This window comes from Talaromyces stipitatus, genomic scaffold, assembly GCF_000003125.1.
Source record: "Talaromyces stipitatus ATCC 10500 scf_1105507295515 genomic scaffold, whole genome shotgun sequence".
In the NCBI taxonomy this organism is placed as follows: domain Eukaryota; kingdom Fungi; phylum Ascomycota; class Eurotiomycetes; order Eurotiales; family Trichocomaceae; genus Talaromyces; species Talaromyces stipitatus.
Genome location: NW_002990118.1, coordinates 1,185,858 through 1,199,611, shown reverse-complemented (window position 1 = coordinate 1,199,611; position 13,754 = coordinate 1,185,858). Strand labels below are relative to the sequence as shown.

The 13,754-nt window shown below is 45.2% G+C and overlaps 5 protein-coding genes across 5 annotated transcripts; 2 read left to right on the top strand and 3 right to left on the bottom strand.

The window, feature by feature from the left end:
• Positions 1 to 246: 246 nt before the first annotated feature.
• On the bottom strand, positions 247 to 1,328 carry TSTA_044640 (uncharacterized protein; the record flags this gene model as incomplete). Its single annotated transcript, XM_002484906.1, has 2 exons — positions 321 to 1,328; positions 247 to 265 (listed from the first exon to the last, which is right to left on the bottom strand). Exons 1-2 carry the CDS (start codon positions 1,196 to 1,198, stop codon positions 247 to 249), a joined length of 897 nt encoding a protein of 298 aa, XP_002484951.1. The 5' UTR covers positions 1,199 to 1,328.
• Positions 1,329 to 1,871: 543 nt separating this feature from the next.
• TSTA_044630 (nitrogen assimilation transcription factor nirA, putative) lies at positions 1,872 to 4,378 on the top strand (the record flags this gene model as incomplete). The annotated part of the gene is made up of 6 exons (XM_002484905.1): positions 1,872 to 1,958; positions 2,025 to 2,113; positions 2,171 to 2,532; positions 2,584 to 3,138; positions 3,192 to 3,582; positions 3,631 to 4,378. The coding sequence occupies 6 exons, from the start codon at positions 1,872 to 1,874 to the stop codon at positions 4,376 to 4,378; spliced, it is 2,232 nt and encodes a 743-aa protein (XP_002484950.1).
• A 90-nt stretch (positions 4,379 to 4,468) lies between these two features.
• On the bottom strand, positions 4,469 to 5,825 carry TSTA_044620 (transesterase (LovD), putative; the record flags this gene model as incomplete). Its single annotated transcript, XM_002484904.1, has 3 exons — positions 4,469 to 4,597; positions 4,661 to 5,411; positions 5,467 to 5,825. 3 exons carry the CDS (start codon positions 5,823 to 5,825, stop codon positions 4,469 to 4,471), a joined length of 1,239 nt encoding a protein of 412 aa, XP_002484949.1.
• A 1,245-nt stretch (positions 5,826 to 7,070) lies between these two features.
• TSTA_044610 (glucan 1,4-alpha-glucosidase, putative) lies at positions 7,071 to 9,155 on the bottom strand (the record flags this gene model as incomplete). Its single annotated transcript, XM_002484903.1, has 4 exons — positions 7,071 to 8,371; positions 8,424 to 8,520; positions 8,590 to 8,876; positions 8,927 to 9,155. The coding sequence occupies 4 exons, from the start codon at positions 9,153 to 9,155 to the stop codon at positions 7,071 to 7,073; spliced, it is 1,914 nt and encodes a 637-aa protein (XP_002484948.1).
• Positions 9,156 to 10,803: 1,648 nt separating this feature from the next.
• On the top strand, positions 10,804 to 11,865 carry TSTA_044600 (uncharacterized protein; the record flags this gene model as incomplete). Its single annotated transcript, XM_002484902.1, has 2 exons — positions 10,804 to 10,843; positions 10,883 to 11,865. The coding sequence occupies 2 exons, from the start codon at positions 10,804 to 10,806 to the stop codon at positions 11,863 to 11,865; spliced, it is 1,023 nt and encodes a 340-aa protein (XP_002484947.1).
• Between the last annotated feature and the right edge of the window lie 1,889 nt (positions 11,866 to 13,754).

Sequence of the window (13,754 nt, the reverse complement as noted above, 5' to 3'; positions counted from 1 at the left end):
ATATCATATCATCCGTTATTCACGGGAGCCCGTCAACTAGATACCAGCGACGTAGAATTGTGGACGTCCCCACGATTCGATCGATAATCGATCTGATATTGATGGATCGGTGGCGTTGTATATCAGGGCTTACTATTCCGTAACCCTAAATTGAAGATTAGAAGTCACCCGTCTCTATCCAAATAGAAATCATCTGGTAATAAGATATTTCGAAGAGGAAGACAATGCGATTCATCCGCCTGCAGTCTACTTGCTGACCCCAACCCTAGACAAACCGTCTCAAAGTCTCCGCAGACCTCCTCATCAAATAAGTATAATACTCATCCGAAAGCAACGCAGATCCATGATCAATAATAAACTGCACCCGTTCCGGCGCCACCTCCGCATCCTTTCCTTCTTTCACAGCGGTAGTATCCAGCTCCTCCATCTGCTTCAACCCATAACCCCCAACAGGCGACCGATCAATCGGTGGCATACACTCAACCGCCAACGCACCATCATACCGACTCTCTTTCAGCGCAACAATAATTGCATCCCAGTCAAAATTCCCATCTCCAGCGGCAAGTCGATTATGATCCGCAACATGAAAATCCGTGATTCGAGAAGCGCATTTCCGGATCGCAGAAAGTAAATCCTTCTCTTCGAGAGCGAGATGGAATGGATCAAATGCGATGCCGTAAACACCGTCGTATCCAATGGCTTCGATTAGGGCGAGTGTTTGATCAACCCGATTTAAAAAGTAGGTCTCGAAGCGATTGAGTGGTTCAAGTCCGAGACGGATATGAGGGTGATTTGTGCTTGCGAAAGAGGCTATTTCGCGTAATCCTTCCACAACCCAGGTCCATTCTTGTTCAGGACTTGCGCTGGGAACTATTTTTCCGACTAAAGCTGGTACGATGGTTACGATTTCACCTCCTAGAGCTGATGAGAGGGCTATCACGTCTTTGATGTATTGGACAGTGTCACGTCGTTGTTGCGGATCTGCGGCGGTTAGGTCGCGGTTGCCCTGCATTATGGTGACGGTGCCCCAGCATTTAATTTTGTATTTTGCTAGGAGATTGCGTGTCTCTTCGATGGGGTAGAGGGATGGTTCGCCTTCGAGTTCGATGCTTGTGTAGGCTAGACTGCTGAGCCGTTTGAGCGTCTTTTCTAGGGGCTCGGGCCGCATCCAGGTATGTGCGGAGAGATGCATGGTCATTGTTTACTTTGAATTGATGATTATTATAAATTAAAAGCAATGTAGAGACCATTCGCAAGAATATTCCCTTTAGATAGGCTATTAATACGACGTCATGCGGACCATGAGAACCCGCTTAATCAGCAGCTGTAGTGAACTAAGTTAACGTACTACACGGGTCATTCGGCCACACGGGTCATTCGGTCACCCGCAAGTCCCATACAAAATGACCTTCTTTAACATCTTGATTTCTCAACGGATTCATGTATAAACCATATCTTAGACTTTACGCATGATTCGCTATATGATCCTTATCAGAAATATCAATTTTGAAGTGCGCCTCTTCTATAAGTCTTGAGATATTAGAAACTAGCCAAGTTATTAATGTAAATTCAATGACAGAGGGTTCTTAATATTTTTAGAGTTTTTAAATCCAGGTATATATTATGATACCTATATTATAAGACATATTCAACTTTTAGATACGGTTTATATATAAATATGTTGAGAAATCAAGCTGTTAAAGAAGGTCATTTTGTATGGGACTTGCGGGTGACCGAATGACCCGTGTGGCCGAATGACCCGTGTAGTACGTTAACTTACTTATCGGAGGAGTAAGATCCTCTTAGTCATCGACGAGCGGATCAGTCTTTCCCGATCGTTGTATCTCCCAAGCAGTATACTTGGTAGCAAAATGACATCCGATTCATCCCCAACTGTATCAACCAATAAGCGAAAGAAGCGTGTTGGAACAGCCTGTGATTTTTGTCGACAGAGAAAGGTATTCCTTCTGATCAGTGCCTTTGAATTAAAGGGATATCTATCTAACTTTTCTTTTGATACATAGCTGGGCTGCGACAATGCAAAACCAAAATGTGAGAATTGTAGATGTTCAGGCAAGGACTGTACTTACGCCGAGCGGGTGAAGAAGATTAGGTGAGTACTTCCATAGTGGATTAGGATGAGATGAGGTAGATCTCTGATTTCATTTAGACCGACGAATGCTCAAATACGGCATTTGGAAGATGAGAATGCGCAATTGAAAAGTTCTTTATCCAAGCTTCGATCTCGCTTGAACCAGGTGGAGCAGTCGAATGATGCTGGTGATGATAGCCATCATGTAAATCATAGGGATCCTATGCGACCAACGGTGTCTACAAGACTTACCCAACAGACTATTCAATCGTCACGTCCGAATCAACCCTACTACTCGACTGCTGACCGTGAAGTCCAGTTCCATGGACCCTCTAGTGCCCTATTTGATGAATCCCATCAGCAACCCCCAGCTTCCAATCGCAATGTTTGTGTCAATCCTGCGAAGAAATACGAGATACTCGGAAGCTGTATAAAACAACGTATGCATCTATTATCCACCCCTGATATTAATTCAGAGCTGATTCTGATAGGCCAAATGGAACCTATCGATCTCGCTGCAGGCCGCCTTGATTTCGATGGCGTGGACCCCGAAGTAGGCATGCATCTTCTATCCATATTCTGGAATAGACAGCATGCTTCCGGATTATTAGTCTATCGACCAGCATTTATGCGAGACATGGCTTGCGATGGGCCATATTTCTCTAAACTGTTGTTGAATGCAATATTCTTTTCGGCGTCCAAAAACTCTCCTAGGACTGAATTCAGATGTTCGGGCGCTGTGACAGATGAGCCTACTGCTATATCACCGTTTAGAGTTAGAGCTGAGGAGTTATTGTCCATGTCCACTTCTGGATTACCGACGAGAACGAAAAGTGATATAACCACAATACAGGCACTATTGATCATGTCTGATGCACTTTTCGCCTGGTGCGATGAGCGGAGTTTGTCATGGTTGTATTCTGGGCTTGCGATTAATATGCTTGTTGATTTGGGGATTCATACGGATAGGCGGGCTCCTGCAATGAATAAGACAATCACTACTGAATATTTGGAGATCCGCCGTAGACTTTTCTGGGCTGCTTTCGGTATGTCTTCCTTCATGGACTGTTAAAATACAATACTTTTTAACACGCTACAGTCCAAGACAAGGTCCAATCAATATTTCAAGGCCGACCTGCTCGTCTCCGGGAAGCAGACGTTAACGTACCCATTTCTTTCATGGACGATTACGAGGAACTGGAACAGTTCACCTCGCTCTCATATGCTCAAACCGAGTTAAATCTGAGCTTTCCGACGCGCAGTGTCTCTGTATTTCAGCAGTTATGCAAACTCAGCATCATTATGGACAGAATAATATCTGGAATATATGCAGAGAATTGCAGTTTGAAAAGCACGTCTAAACTCCTCGATACTGCGTGCTCTCTTCATCAAGACCTCAAAGACTGGCGTAAATCACTTCCAGAACATCTCAATATGGACTTTGATAATACTAAGACTCCACCACTGACGCCTCATGCTTTATCTCTGATGTAAGTTTATCGTACAGTGATAGACTATAGTGCGCTGATGTTGTGCAGGTCCATGTACTACTCTCTTATTATCCTATTACATCGCCCCTTTGTCTCTGATGGACACATCAACGCTTCTTCCGCATCCGTAATTTGGGATGCCTTCACCACATGTGCAGCTGCCGCTTCAGGAATTGATGCCGTGCTGAGAGTCTTCTTGCAACACTTCTGCATTACCACAGTCCCATATTTCATGTCTTACGCCACATATGTGAGCGGAACAATCCACGTACGCATTGCAGCGCAGAGCGGGCGAAATTCGGAAGCATATAAGAGTCTTCAGAGCTGCTTGGATATTTTGTCTCAACAACAATCGATATGCCGTGCGCCGCGAAGGGCTAGAAGGATTCTTTTGGGGCTAGCTAAAAGATTGAATGTTGATATAGACGAGTCGCCCACTTCGGTCGAAGAAGCTCGACCAGCCATGTTAAGAGAGAACGCCCCTGTGGTTCCTTCTATAAACGCGGATTTTAATACGTCAACACTACAAAATCAGCAAAGCGACTTTGATCTGTTGATGTCAGGACTGGATATTGATGCCATCATACAGAGTTTTGACTTTGATCATTCGAACATGATGAATTCTGCTATCAGCAATGGGCACTTGGATATTCTACCCGTTACTGAAAGGGAGACTGGTATGAATACTGATTTAGTGTCATCTCAGAATACCGACGACTTTAGCGAGTGGATGTTCCAAGATCCGCTATTTGGATATGATTCTTTGTTTCCGTTTGATGACTCTGCGAATTACTAAATACATTTCATGTCCTAGACTGAATAATTCCGAATCTATGTCAATGGAAAGGATGCTTAACATACAAAATTATGCTTGTATCAACTGTAGTCACTGCGAAGCAAACTCTCTATACATCGTCTTCTCAAACACATGAATCAGCTTTCGAGTCTCCTCATCCGCATTGGGCAACAACTGAGTCCCAAAAACACCACATAATCCAGCCTGACGGTCAATAAACTAGTTCACAACGTCAGCCAAATTTAATCGAGAAATTGGAGTAGAGAAAGGGGGAAGACATACCCAAAAAATATTCGGCATCCCGCTCCAGAACAAAAACCCTTTTCTCCTCCACTTCAATCCCCCCGAATCGACATCCTCTAGATTCAACATCCCAGCTAAACTATGATCATACCTCACTTGTGTGAATGTGCCAATATACGGCGGTGTAGCTTTCTCCTCTCCAGGCGCAATATGACTAAACAACTTCTGCAGATCCTTCTGTGCGAATGGTGACAATTGGGGCTCAAATACCAACGTATCCACAGTCTCACGTTTGAGAAGTCTCTCATCGTTGACTAATAGACTATGCAGGATCTTGATGTAGGATGCCATAGAAGTGTATAATCCCGCACCGCCCATTTCTTCCTTTGCTAGTGCTAGGAAATGTGGTCTTGTGTTTGGGATGACTTTCCCCTTACCATCCGGTATGGAGGGATCTCGACGAACAATTGACACCATCTTTGCGGGATTAATGTTGGGATTCTTGGAAAGGAAAAATGTCATATCCCGTATACCGAGTGGCGATGCAATGTTTCGCTGTACGTATTCTTCTAGACTTTGTCCTGTAAGACGACTGATGAGGTATCCGGTCCATTCGTGACCAGAGCTGTAGCACCAGATTGTGCCTGGTTGTGCAATGAGAGGGTCCGAGAAGGATTTTGTGACTGTTTCCCAGGATTGGAATTCTGGTATTCCTTTGGATTGGTTGTAGGCTTGGATTGTGGGAGACAAGAATGCGTATGCTAGGCCGGATGAGTGGGAGAGGAGTTGTCTATAATCATTCGTAAGTATTCATTATAATGTTAAATCTGTAGCCTTGAATGTACCGTAAGGTAATCTTCTCCCTCCTCTCCTCTAGCACCCATTCCTCTTCTTTGCCAGCATCCACCTTTCTCAAAACCTTGAGGGCTCCCAGCTCAGGAAGTACACCCCCCAAATCATCATCAACTCCCACAAGCCCTCTTTCAACAATCTGCATTGCAGCAACAGAAGTAATCAGTTTTGTTCCACTAGCTAAGGCCATTATATCGTCCACTTGTACTGCTGGTGCCCCTTGTTCTAGGCTGCGATAACCGAATGATTTAGAGTATATCAGGCCTACTTTGGTTGCTGCATGAACGACGGCGCCGGACAGGATACCGGTTTCTATGGCGGCTTGGACGGTTTTTTCGAGGTTGGAGGTCATGATTATAGAGTTCAGAGTTCAATATAGGGCTTGATTGAATGAAACTGATTGGGAGGAGTGAAGTTGAAAATGAGTTGGAACGAGAATTTCGTCGTATTTATACACCCGTTTCCGCTATCTATGATCATCTAAAGCCAGAACATACTGTTGGTTCAGGCTTTATCCACCACTTCATTTACACAATTTGTTTGTCATTATTGTTCATGTTGTTGGAGGCAGGAGGAGTCGGGATATGAGATTCCGCTGACTAAACGGGACGATATTTGCAATTACAGTACGGTAGAACCTTGCTATAACGAACACGTCTACAATTCAGGCCGCGTCGGCGAGCCTTCTCAGAAGGTCGTTTGCCTAGCTGTCACCAATCGATACTCACCGGACTTGCTAACAACACCTACCCTAACGGTTCGGCCACGTTTCGATTCGGCAGTCCTTCGTTTGCTATCTGGAGTTGTGGCCAGCGAGGATTTCAGCTACATCAAACGCTATTTTGAGAAGTACTCTTGGTAAATCGCTACTAAGGGAAGAGGTTTACGGAACTACACCGAGAATGGAGACGCGGGGAAATCGATCCTAGAGGAATGGGTAACTACTCTTGGGGGAACATGACTACAACTACAAGAAGGGAATGTTCAAGACATAATGTATGGGCTAGAGGGATTTTTTGTAGCTGATACAGGCTTTCTTCTCGACATGAGACCATGACCACAGTGTATGCAATGCAGGACAAATAGTGTACTGGAATCCTTCAGACTTGGTGCCTCCGGGCGTAATGAATTTATTACTACTACGACTGACTTTGTAACACTATCAATAAATAGATGCTCTTCACTTTTATGTTAAAGTAATCAAAGGTGATATTGGTTTACACACAGTGATGACTTCCGTTCGTTATAGCCAGATTTTCCTGTATTCCGCAATTAGCCCTAATTTGCCAAAATTTATGTTCGCGAAAACGTATATTAAGTTACCAGTTCATTTGAGGAATCAGACAACTAATTACTAAGCAGATGAATTTATCTTTCGGGATCTTTGGATTTACTCTCCTGATTAATAAGACATTCAAAATTAAGCATTTCAATTCAGGAAGGGTATGAATGGAAATGTCTCCATACAAGTGTACCTACTACATGATTCCTGTTATTCCGGGACCAAAATCCTCATGATTACACTTGAAAACTCTCACTTTTCTTTCTTTCTTTTACGACTTCCATATCAGCGTGTTCGTACCCGCTTAGTCATTGCCTACCGCCATGTATCATTCTCAGTGGCAGTGCTCACACCACATGCCGAAGGCACAGTGTATGAGCGGTTAGGATCACTCTCCCATTTGACGGTACCATCGGACTCCTTGCGGATATACTTGTATTGGAAGGTGGTGCCAGCGGGCAAGTTGATGGTCACGTACCACAGGTTGTTGCTGGTAGTGTACTTGCTGGCGCTGAGAGCGATGGCATTGGCGGTGTTCCAGCTACCGAGCTGCGAGATTGAGCCGACAATGTAGACATTCTCACCATAGGAAGTAGTGGCAATCTCGTCGAAGGTGACTGCAACGGATGTTGGAGTAGTGCAGGAGCCGGCGCTAGTGGTAGTAGCAGAGACAGAGGTAGAGACGGAACCGGTTGCAGATGTGGTAGAACCGGGGGATCCGGTGCCACTGGTTAGGGTACTGGGCCAGGAGGTTGCAGTAGGGGTACTGTAAGTGCCAATGGCAGAGCCCGTGGTGCAGGAACTGGGGATGGAGGTGGCGGAGGCGGCACCCCAGGATGGAGGCACGACGCCGTTACGACGCATGTTGGCAGTGAGCAGAGCAGCGTAAGACCAAGTGAGGTCACGGGCGGACAGCTCGGCACCGGTATTTTTGTCAAATTGCTCAGAAAGAGAACCATTGTTCATGGCGTGGGATTGTACGACGCTGATATATCCGTCGGCATAGGTCTTCACCGCGTTGATGATGGATGTGAAGGCAGAGCTACCAGAGGCATAGGTGCCGACAGCGGCGGAGCTATAGACGTCCTTGAAGAAGGCCAACGAAGTGCTGGTGATTGTGATCGAACCGATCTTGTTCCATTGATAGATGGCATCGTACAGTTGTTCAGCAGCCGCAAGATTGGAGAGAAACCAAGGATTTCCGTTATAATATGAATCTTCAGGGTAGCGTCCTACAGCAACAGCGACGCCCTCTGCGATACCCGAGTTGAGGCCATAGACAGACCGGAAAGAGTCAGTGTAGACCTTGTGGTTGGCAAGGGCGCGAGGAGAGCAAGGCTGGAAAGTAACGTCATCACAAGTAGCCTCGGGATCGAATGTAGCAATGCTTGTTAAGACAGTGTTGGCATCCTTGCCGGAACGGCCACCACCGGTGTTGGCATTCATGTAAGATCCGGTCCAGAAGGTCTGCATATAGCAGAGGATCTGGGGGGCTTGCGAGTCACACCACGAGCACGATGCGCCAACCTTGGCGGCAAAAGTGCTTCCCTCGACAAGGGAACGGTGCTGGTTGGCGACGGTGAAGAATGACATGCTGTTGACTTCTTCCCATAGGTCTACAATATCGAGTTAGCTATCAAGACCAAAATAGACAGGTTAAAGACGTACCAAAGCCGCTTTGACTCCAGTATTGAGCAACGTATGACAAATCGTTGCGCACAATGGGCCAGATGTTGTTAGCAGCAAGGCTGGTATATCCGTTTTCCTACAAATCCTGTCAGTGAATGTCTTGCAGGTAACCCTAACCGTAAGAACTGTTCGGATAGATACATACAATCAACCAGTTGCCAAAATCAATCAAAGCAATGGCACGCAGGGCAGGGCCGTCACGTTGAGGGCGTCCCCAGCTTCCAGTAAATGCACTCATGTCAACATTGAATTTCGGCTCAGCAAGACCAGCACCGCTCGAGAGATCACCCGACGGGTTCGAGACGGTCTGAAGGTAGGCTTGCGCATTGACATATTCCTCAATGACGGTCTGCAAGCCAAGGTTCCCATTGCGGAAGAGATCAATAAGTACCTTCAAAGTGAGAGCAGAGTCTCTGGTCCATGTGTAGTAGTCTGAATGGTCAACAACGTGATATTCAAGACCAGATTGATAGTGCACTCACAATTAGGATTGTCCGTGCTAGGACTGGCAATAACCACACCGGGCTTGGCGCTCTTGGAATAGGCACCGTCGGCACCGATGTTGGCTAGGATTCCACTGAGGGAGACAGTAGTCTCAGTGGCGAGCCAGGCGTCCAGGCTGGTTGAAGCCCGAGGCGACAAACCAGGAGCTGCCAGGGCAGTCTGGCCTAAAGCAGCCAGTGCGCAGAGCACAGAAGAGAGACGAGTCATGGCTGTAGTAGACAAACGTCAAGGGTTCGGAAAAGAGGAGAAAAGGGAGATGAGACGAGAGGAGGAGAGTTAGGATGGGAATCAAGAACCACAATCACGAACTCGGCAGGTCTTCCATTCCAATTTATAGACATTCTATCCCCAGGAGTCTGCATCATATGTCTACCCTAAATCGCCGTCTTCTCCAGAGACAAATTTCCGGTGAGGCTTTCCATCTCATCACCGAGGAAACATTATGTCGGCATTCTGCAGACATGGTTGGTCGAGCCGAGGCGAATTCTTCAAGACATCCATGCCCTCCCTGCAAAAGCCGGTATTAAAGTAGTATTTCAGTGCTTATGTTAAATCGTATCACGGAAACCGTAAACGTGTTTCCGATGACCTGAGTGGCTCTCAAATCCGAAGCTAACAGGTTACTATTAGCGCCGGACGCTGACGCCGAATCAGGGTAAGAGTGAAGCCATTCATACGGACTCGGCACTTTGAACATGGGAAGTTAAATACTACTATGTACTATGTAGAGTGCCGGCAGTGAATCTCCCCGCAGTCCGAGCTGTAACTGTGGGGTACTGCAGAGATTAATATGTGTAATGGCCTAAATGGGAAGTAGTTTCAACTGTCGTCAAAATGAGAAGGCTTCCAGCCTGTTAGAGCAGCTTAACGAGAAAATTCTACATTGAAGAGCATGGCAAGTCATAATATTTTTTTTTCAGCAATCCCAAGGGCTGAAAATCACTTTATCAGATGACGAACTCGGGATTGTTCCGCAATTATACACAGGTATAGACAGGGATTTTGATACCCACCCATCATGTGGCTTCTTCCAAGAATCTGTCATTGTGAGCTTCCTACCTAGGCAGTGTGGAGTTGACAGCTAAGTGGCAATTGCTGTAATATCAGCGTACAGACGCTACCTAATGCCTACTCCTATGCGATCAACGACATGATGTCCGACCATTCCCTGTGGTCCTTTGCTCCGTTCCAAGGCCATGAACACTCAGATCCTTGTTACTGATGTGTCAGCATACGTTTCAACAGAAAACTCCAAGGTAGGATGCTAGAACATATGTCTTCACACCAAACCAAGTTCCGTCAATAGCCCGCAGAGCTCCATATGGGCGTTAAGCCGGCCGGATTATTGGTAATATATCGGTAATAATAGTTTCATGCATTAAGTCTATGTACCGAGCCCTAACCCTGGAGTTACGTCTGGTCATATTTGACGTTGCTCACGAACGATACATTCGCTCCATCTTCTAGAGTTCTAATTCCAATCAGGCGTCTAAGGTATTTTACGAACCTTCTTCTTTCATGGTTGATGTTCGTTTCTTCTTTTGTATAGGTCAATAGGATTACAAGTCTGAAAGATCGGTCGTGATTGGTTTAGGTACTAGTGAGAGACTAAATTGACTTCGTATTCAGCGCTGAATCTTTCTAAGACACAAATTGCAATCACTTTCCTCTGGACTTAGAGTACTTCACCTATTATCTCTACAAGACCTGGGCACATTTTTCATGGATATAAAACTTCTTTATTCCACCAGTTTCTAGACTTACCGCGCTATCGTGAGCTTACCTGGACTCTTCTAGTCGCACCGCTACTTTGTTCACGCAACATTAAGTCATCCTTCTACTTTCTTATCATATGATGTCAATGCGACCTGCTTTTAGGCGGATTGCAAAATCAAGTACTTTGCGGACACAAAGAAAATACACTTCTTCCGCAGGCTCTTCATCACAAACTTTCCAGCTACCCGATGGCCGAGTGCTAGGATTTGCCGAATACGGGATGCCGAATGGTAAGCCACTACTTTTCTTCCACGGCTACCCATCATCCCGTCTCGAAGCAGAGCCTGCGGATGATATTGCTCGGCGCTGCGGCATAAGGCTATTATCACTAGATCGGCCGGGATTTGGTCTGTCCACTGCTCAGCCAGGTCGTAGGATTGTGGACTGGCCAAATGACGTCCATGCATTCGCTAAAGGTATGGGCCTAGATCGATTTGTCATTATGGGCGGCTCTGGCGGCGGCCCTTTTGCGCTTGCTTGTGCTCATGCGTTACCGAGGCATATGGTTGCTGGTGTCGGTCTGTTTGCGAGTGCTGGACCTTGGGAAGCTGGAGCCCATCATATGTCACTGGTGCGAAGGATGATAAGTACCTTGGCAGTTTACTGGCCTTCCGGGCTTGGCGTACTCCTTAGTACATCTGTACGTGGACTGCGAGCAATAGCTACTTCAGGCCCGATTGTAAGACGCATCGACGCGTGGTTAGAAGCACAAGATAAAAAGGAGAAAGAGAACGAAGATGCAGCCGCTTCCGAGGAAAAATCCTCCGCTACAAAACTTACAAAGACGAAAACCCTTGAAGAGCGCAGAAACTACCTCCTCCGTTTACTGATAGACGAGCCCTTTGCACAAAGTGTCGATGCAACTGTTCTAGAAGCCCGCCTATTATCATCCCAAGACTGGGGATTCAAGTTCGAAGACGTCGACTTTGATCCTGTTCGAATCTGGCATGGAGCCAAGGATGGAAATTCGCCTATAGCTGTGATAAGATATCTCGCTCAAAGACTACCTCATGGGGTTTTGCGCGAATATGAGAACGATACACATTATACAATGTTTCCGCACTTGGAGGAGGCGTTAATGGAGCTTGCAGGAGACCACGATACTCATCCCTCCAAGGCGATGCCATCTTCATCTACCTGAATGTATGTCAGCATTGTGACTTGATGACTATCATTTTGTCACCAACGTCTTGGCTATAGCCATCCATGGATCTCGACTACTATAAAGGAATCCGGTTCTTTTGTTACATCTGACTTAACAGCCATGCCACTTGCGACAGAGGTCACAAAGTACATCTAATTGGCTGGAGCACTCTACGTCCATTTATACTTGGTCTGACTTCTCAACTTCCGTCTCTCGAGCAGAACCGAGAGAAGACAGCTTGTGTATATTATCATAATCTTCACTCAATTTCATGACAATCCTCAATATAAAAGCATTTTGAGTAAATCTGGTGTAGGTCTAACACTATCTGAAAAAGTCCTACCAAATCTTGAAACACGCATCCACAAACTCTACAAAGGTAGTGTACAAAAGAAAGCAGACAATCTGAAAGAAACCTTTATTTGTCCTATCTTGGTATTAGAGCGCAAGAAATTGACAATTGTTGTGCAAAATGAGTCAGGAAATTAATAAATAAACAACTTTTGACAGGTGTGGCCCTGTGTTCACTCACTATCGTCAAAAAAAATTTCACAGTGGGCATTATAAGATTGATCGTTGCATAGGTACAATCACAATGCAAAGAAAATCTTCACAAGACATATATCCTTCTCTGACGTGTGCTTGACTGAGGTCCTTCTTTTGATCAGTCAATATGCCTTGGGCGCTACAGGTCTGTCCCTTCTGCAACAAGAAGTATGCCAACAACATTGGCCTAAGTGACCATTTGATAAATTTTGTAAGTGATTGACACCTTTCCTGTCAACTTAGTTCCATTGCCTTTGAATTAAATACGAGATATGTGTTATGATTGGGAGACTCATTTTTATGTTTCGTACAAAATACAATTGTTACTTAGCAGTAGGAGACTTCACAAATGAACAGAAGTTACTTCATGAAAGTATGGAGCCGCAGACTACATGATTAGTATACAAGTTGTCTTCTCGCTGCGCTCGAGAGATGAAAAAGGTTGGACTAGGAATACTTGTGTAAATGAACAAAGATTGTTCTAGCTGATGAGGTATTTATACTACTCAAATTGACCTATATTATACAGGACACCGCTGCTGGTCAGGTGTACCACAACAACATAAAGTCTCTATAATAGGCGGGATAGAGTCAATACTTTGCTCGATCAAGGTTAGACTCCCGAGTTTCACAGTTAAAGAAGTTGTCTATAATGTTGAGACGGAATATCTAGGTAGATCTCAAAAAAAAAAGAAGGCCGGAAGGCTATATCTTTTCTCAACATCCGAAGCAAGTGAAAATAATGATTATCCCACGAAAAAGGGGGGAAAGAGGAACAGATAGAGCACCAAAGCTACTACCTTGTATCGATACTGATAATAGCTTTCTAAGATGCTTCAAAGTGACCGGAGTCATGAGCTTAGATAGACTAGAGATATCATTTTATCTTTCTGATATAGAAAAATCCCTTAATGCCCTAACCAACATAAACCTCTGCTGTAGTAATGTTTGTTGAGAGATCTCGACAGGAAGCTTCCATTAGGAGACTGAAGAGAATGGAACAGGATGTTCCCACATGCCTCTATCGGGTCAGGACAGTTGATGTCCATCCTTGACTGATGATGAAGTCGTTGGCTGTCGTTGGAAAGTGAACAAAATACCAATAATGATCCGTGCAGTCCAGTGCTCAAGTCCGTCGAGTATCAGATAGATTCAGAAAGAGCATCACGAATACATAATCAAGGGAATGTCGGTCGCGTGCATGTCTACCGCTGACTAAGCGGTAGCAGCCTCATCTGTAGTTCTCTGGACCACCGATATAGCCACATATATAAATATTCCATTGTCGTCAATTCTACAACATGTTTAAATCAAACCGATATTACTCAAATATTGCAATG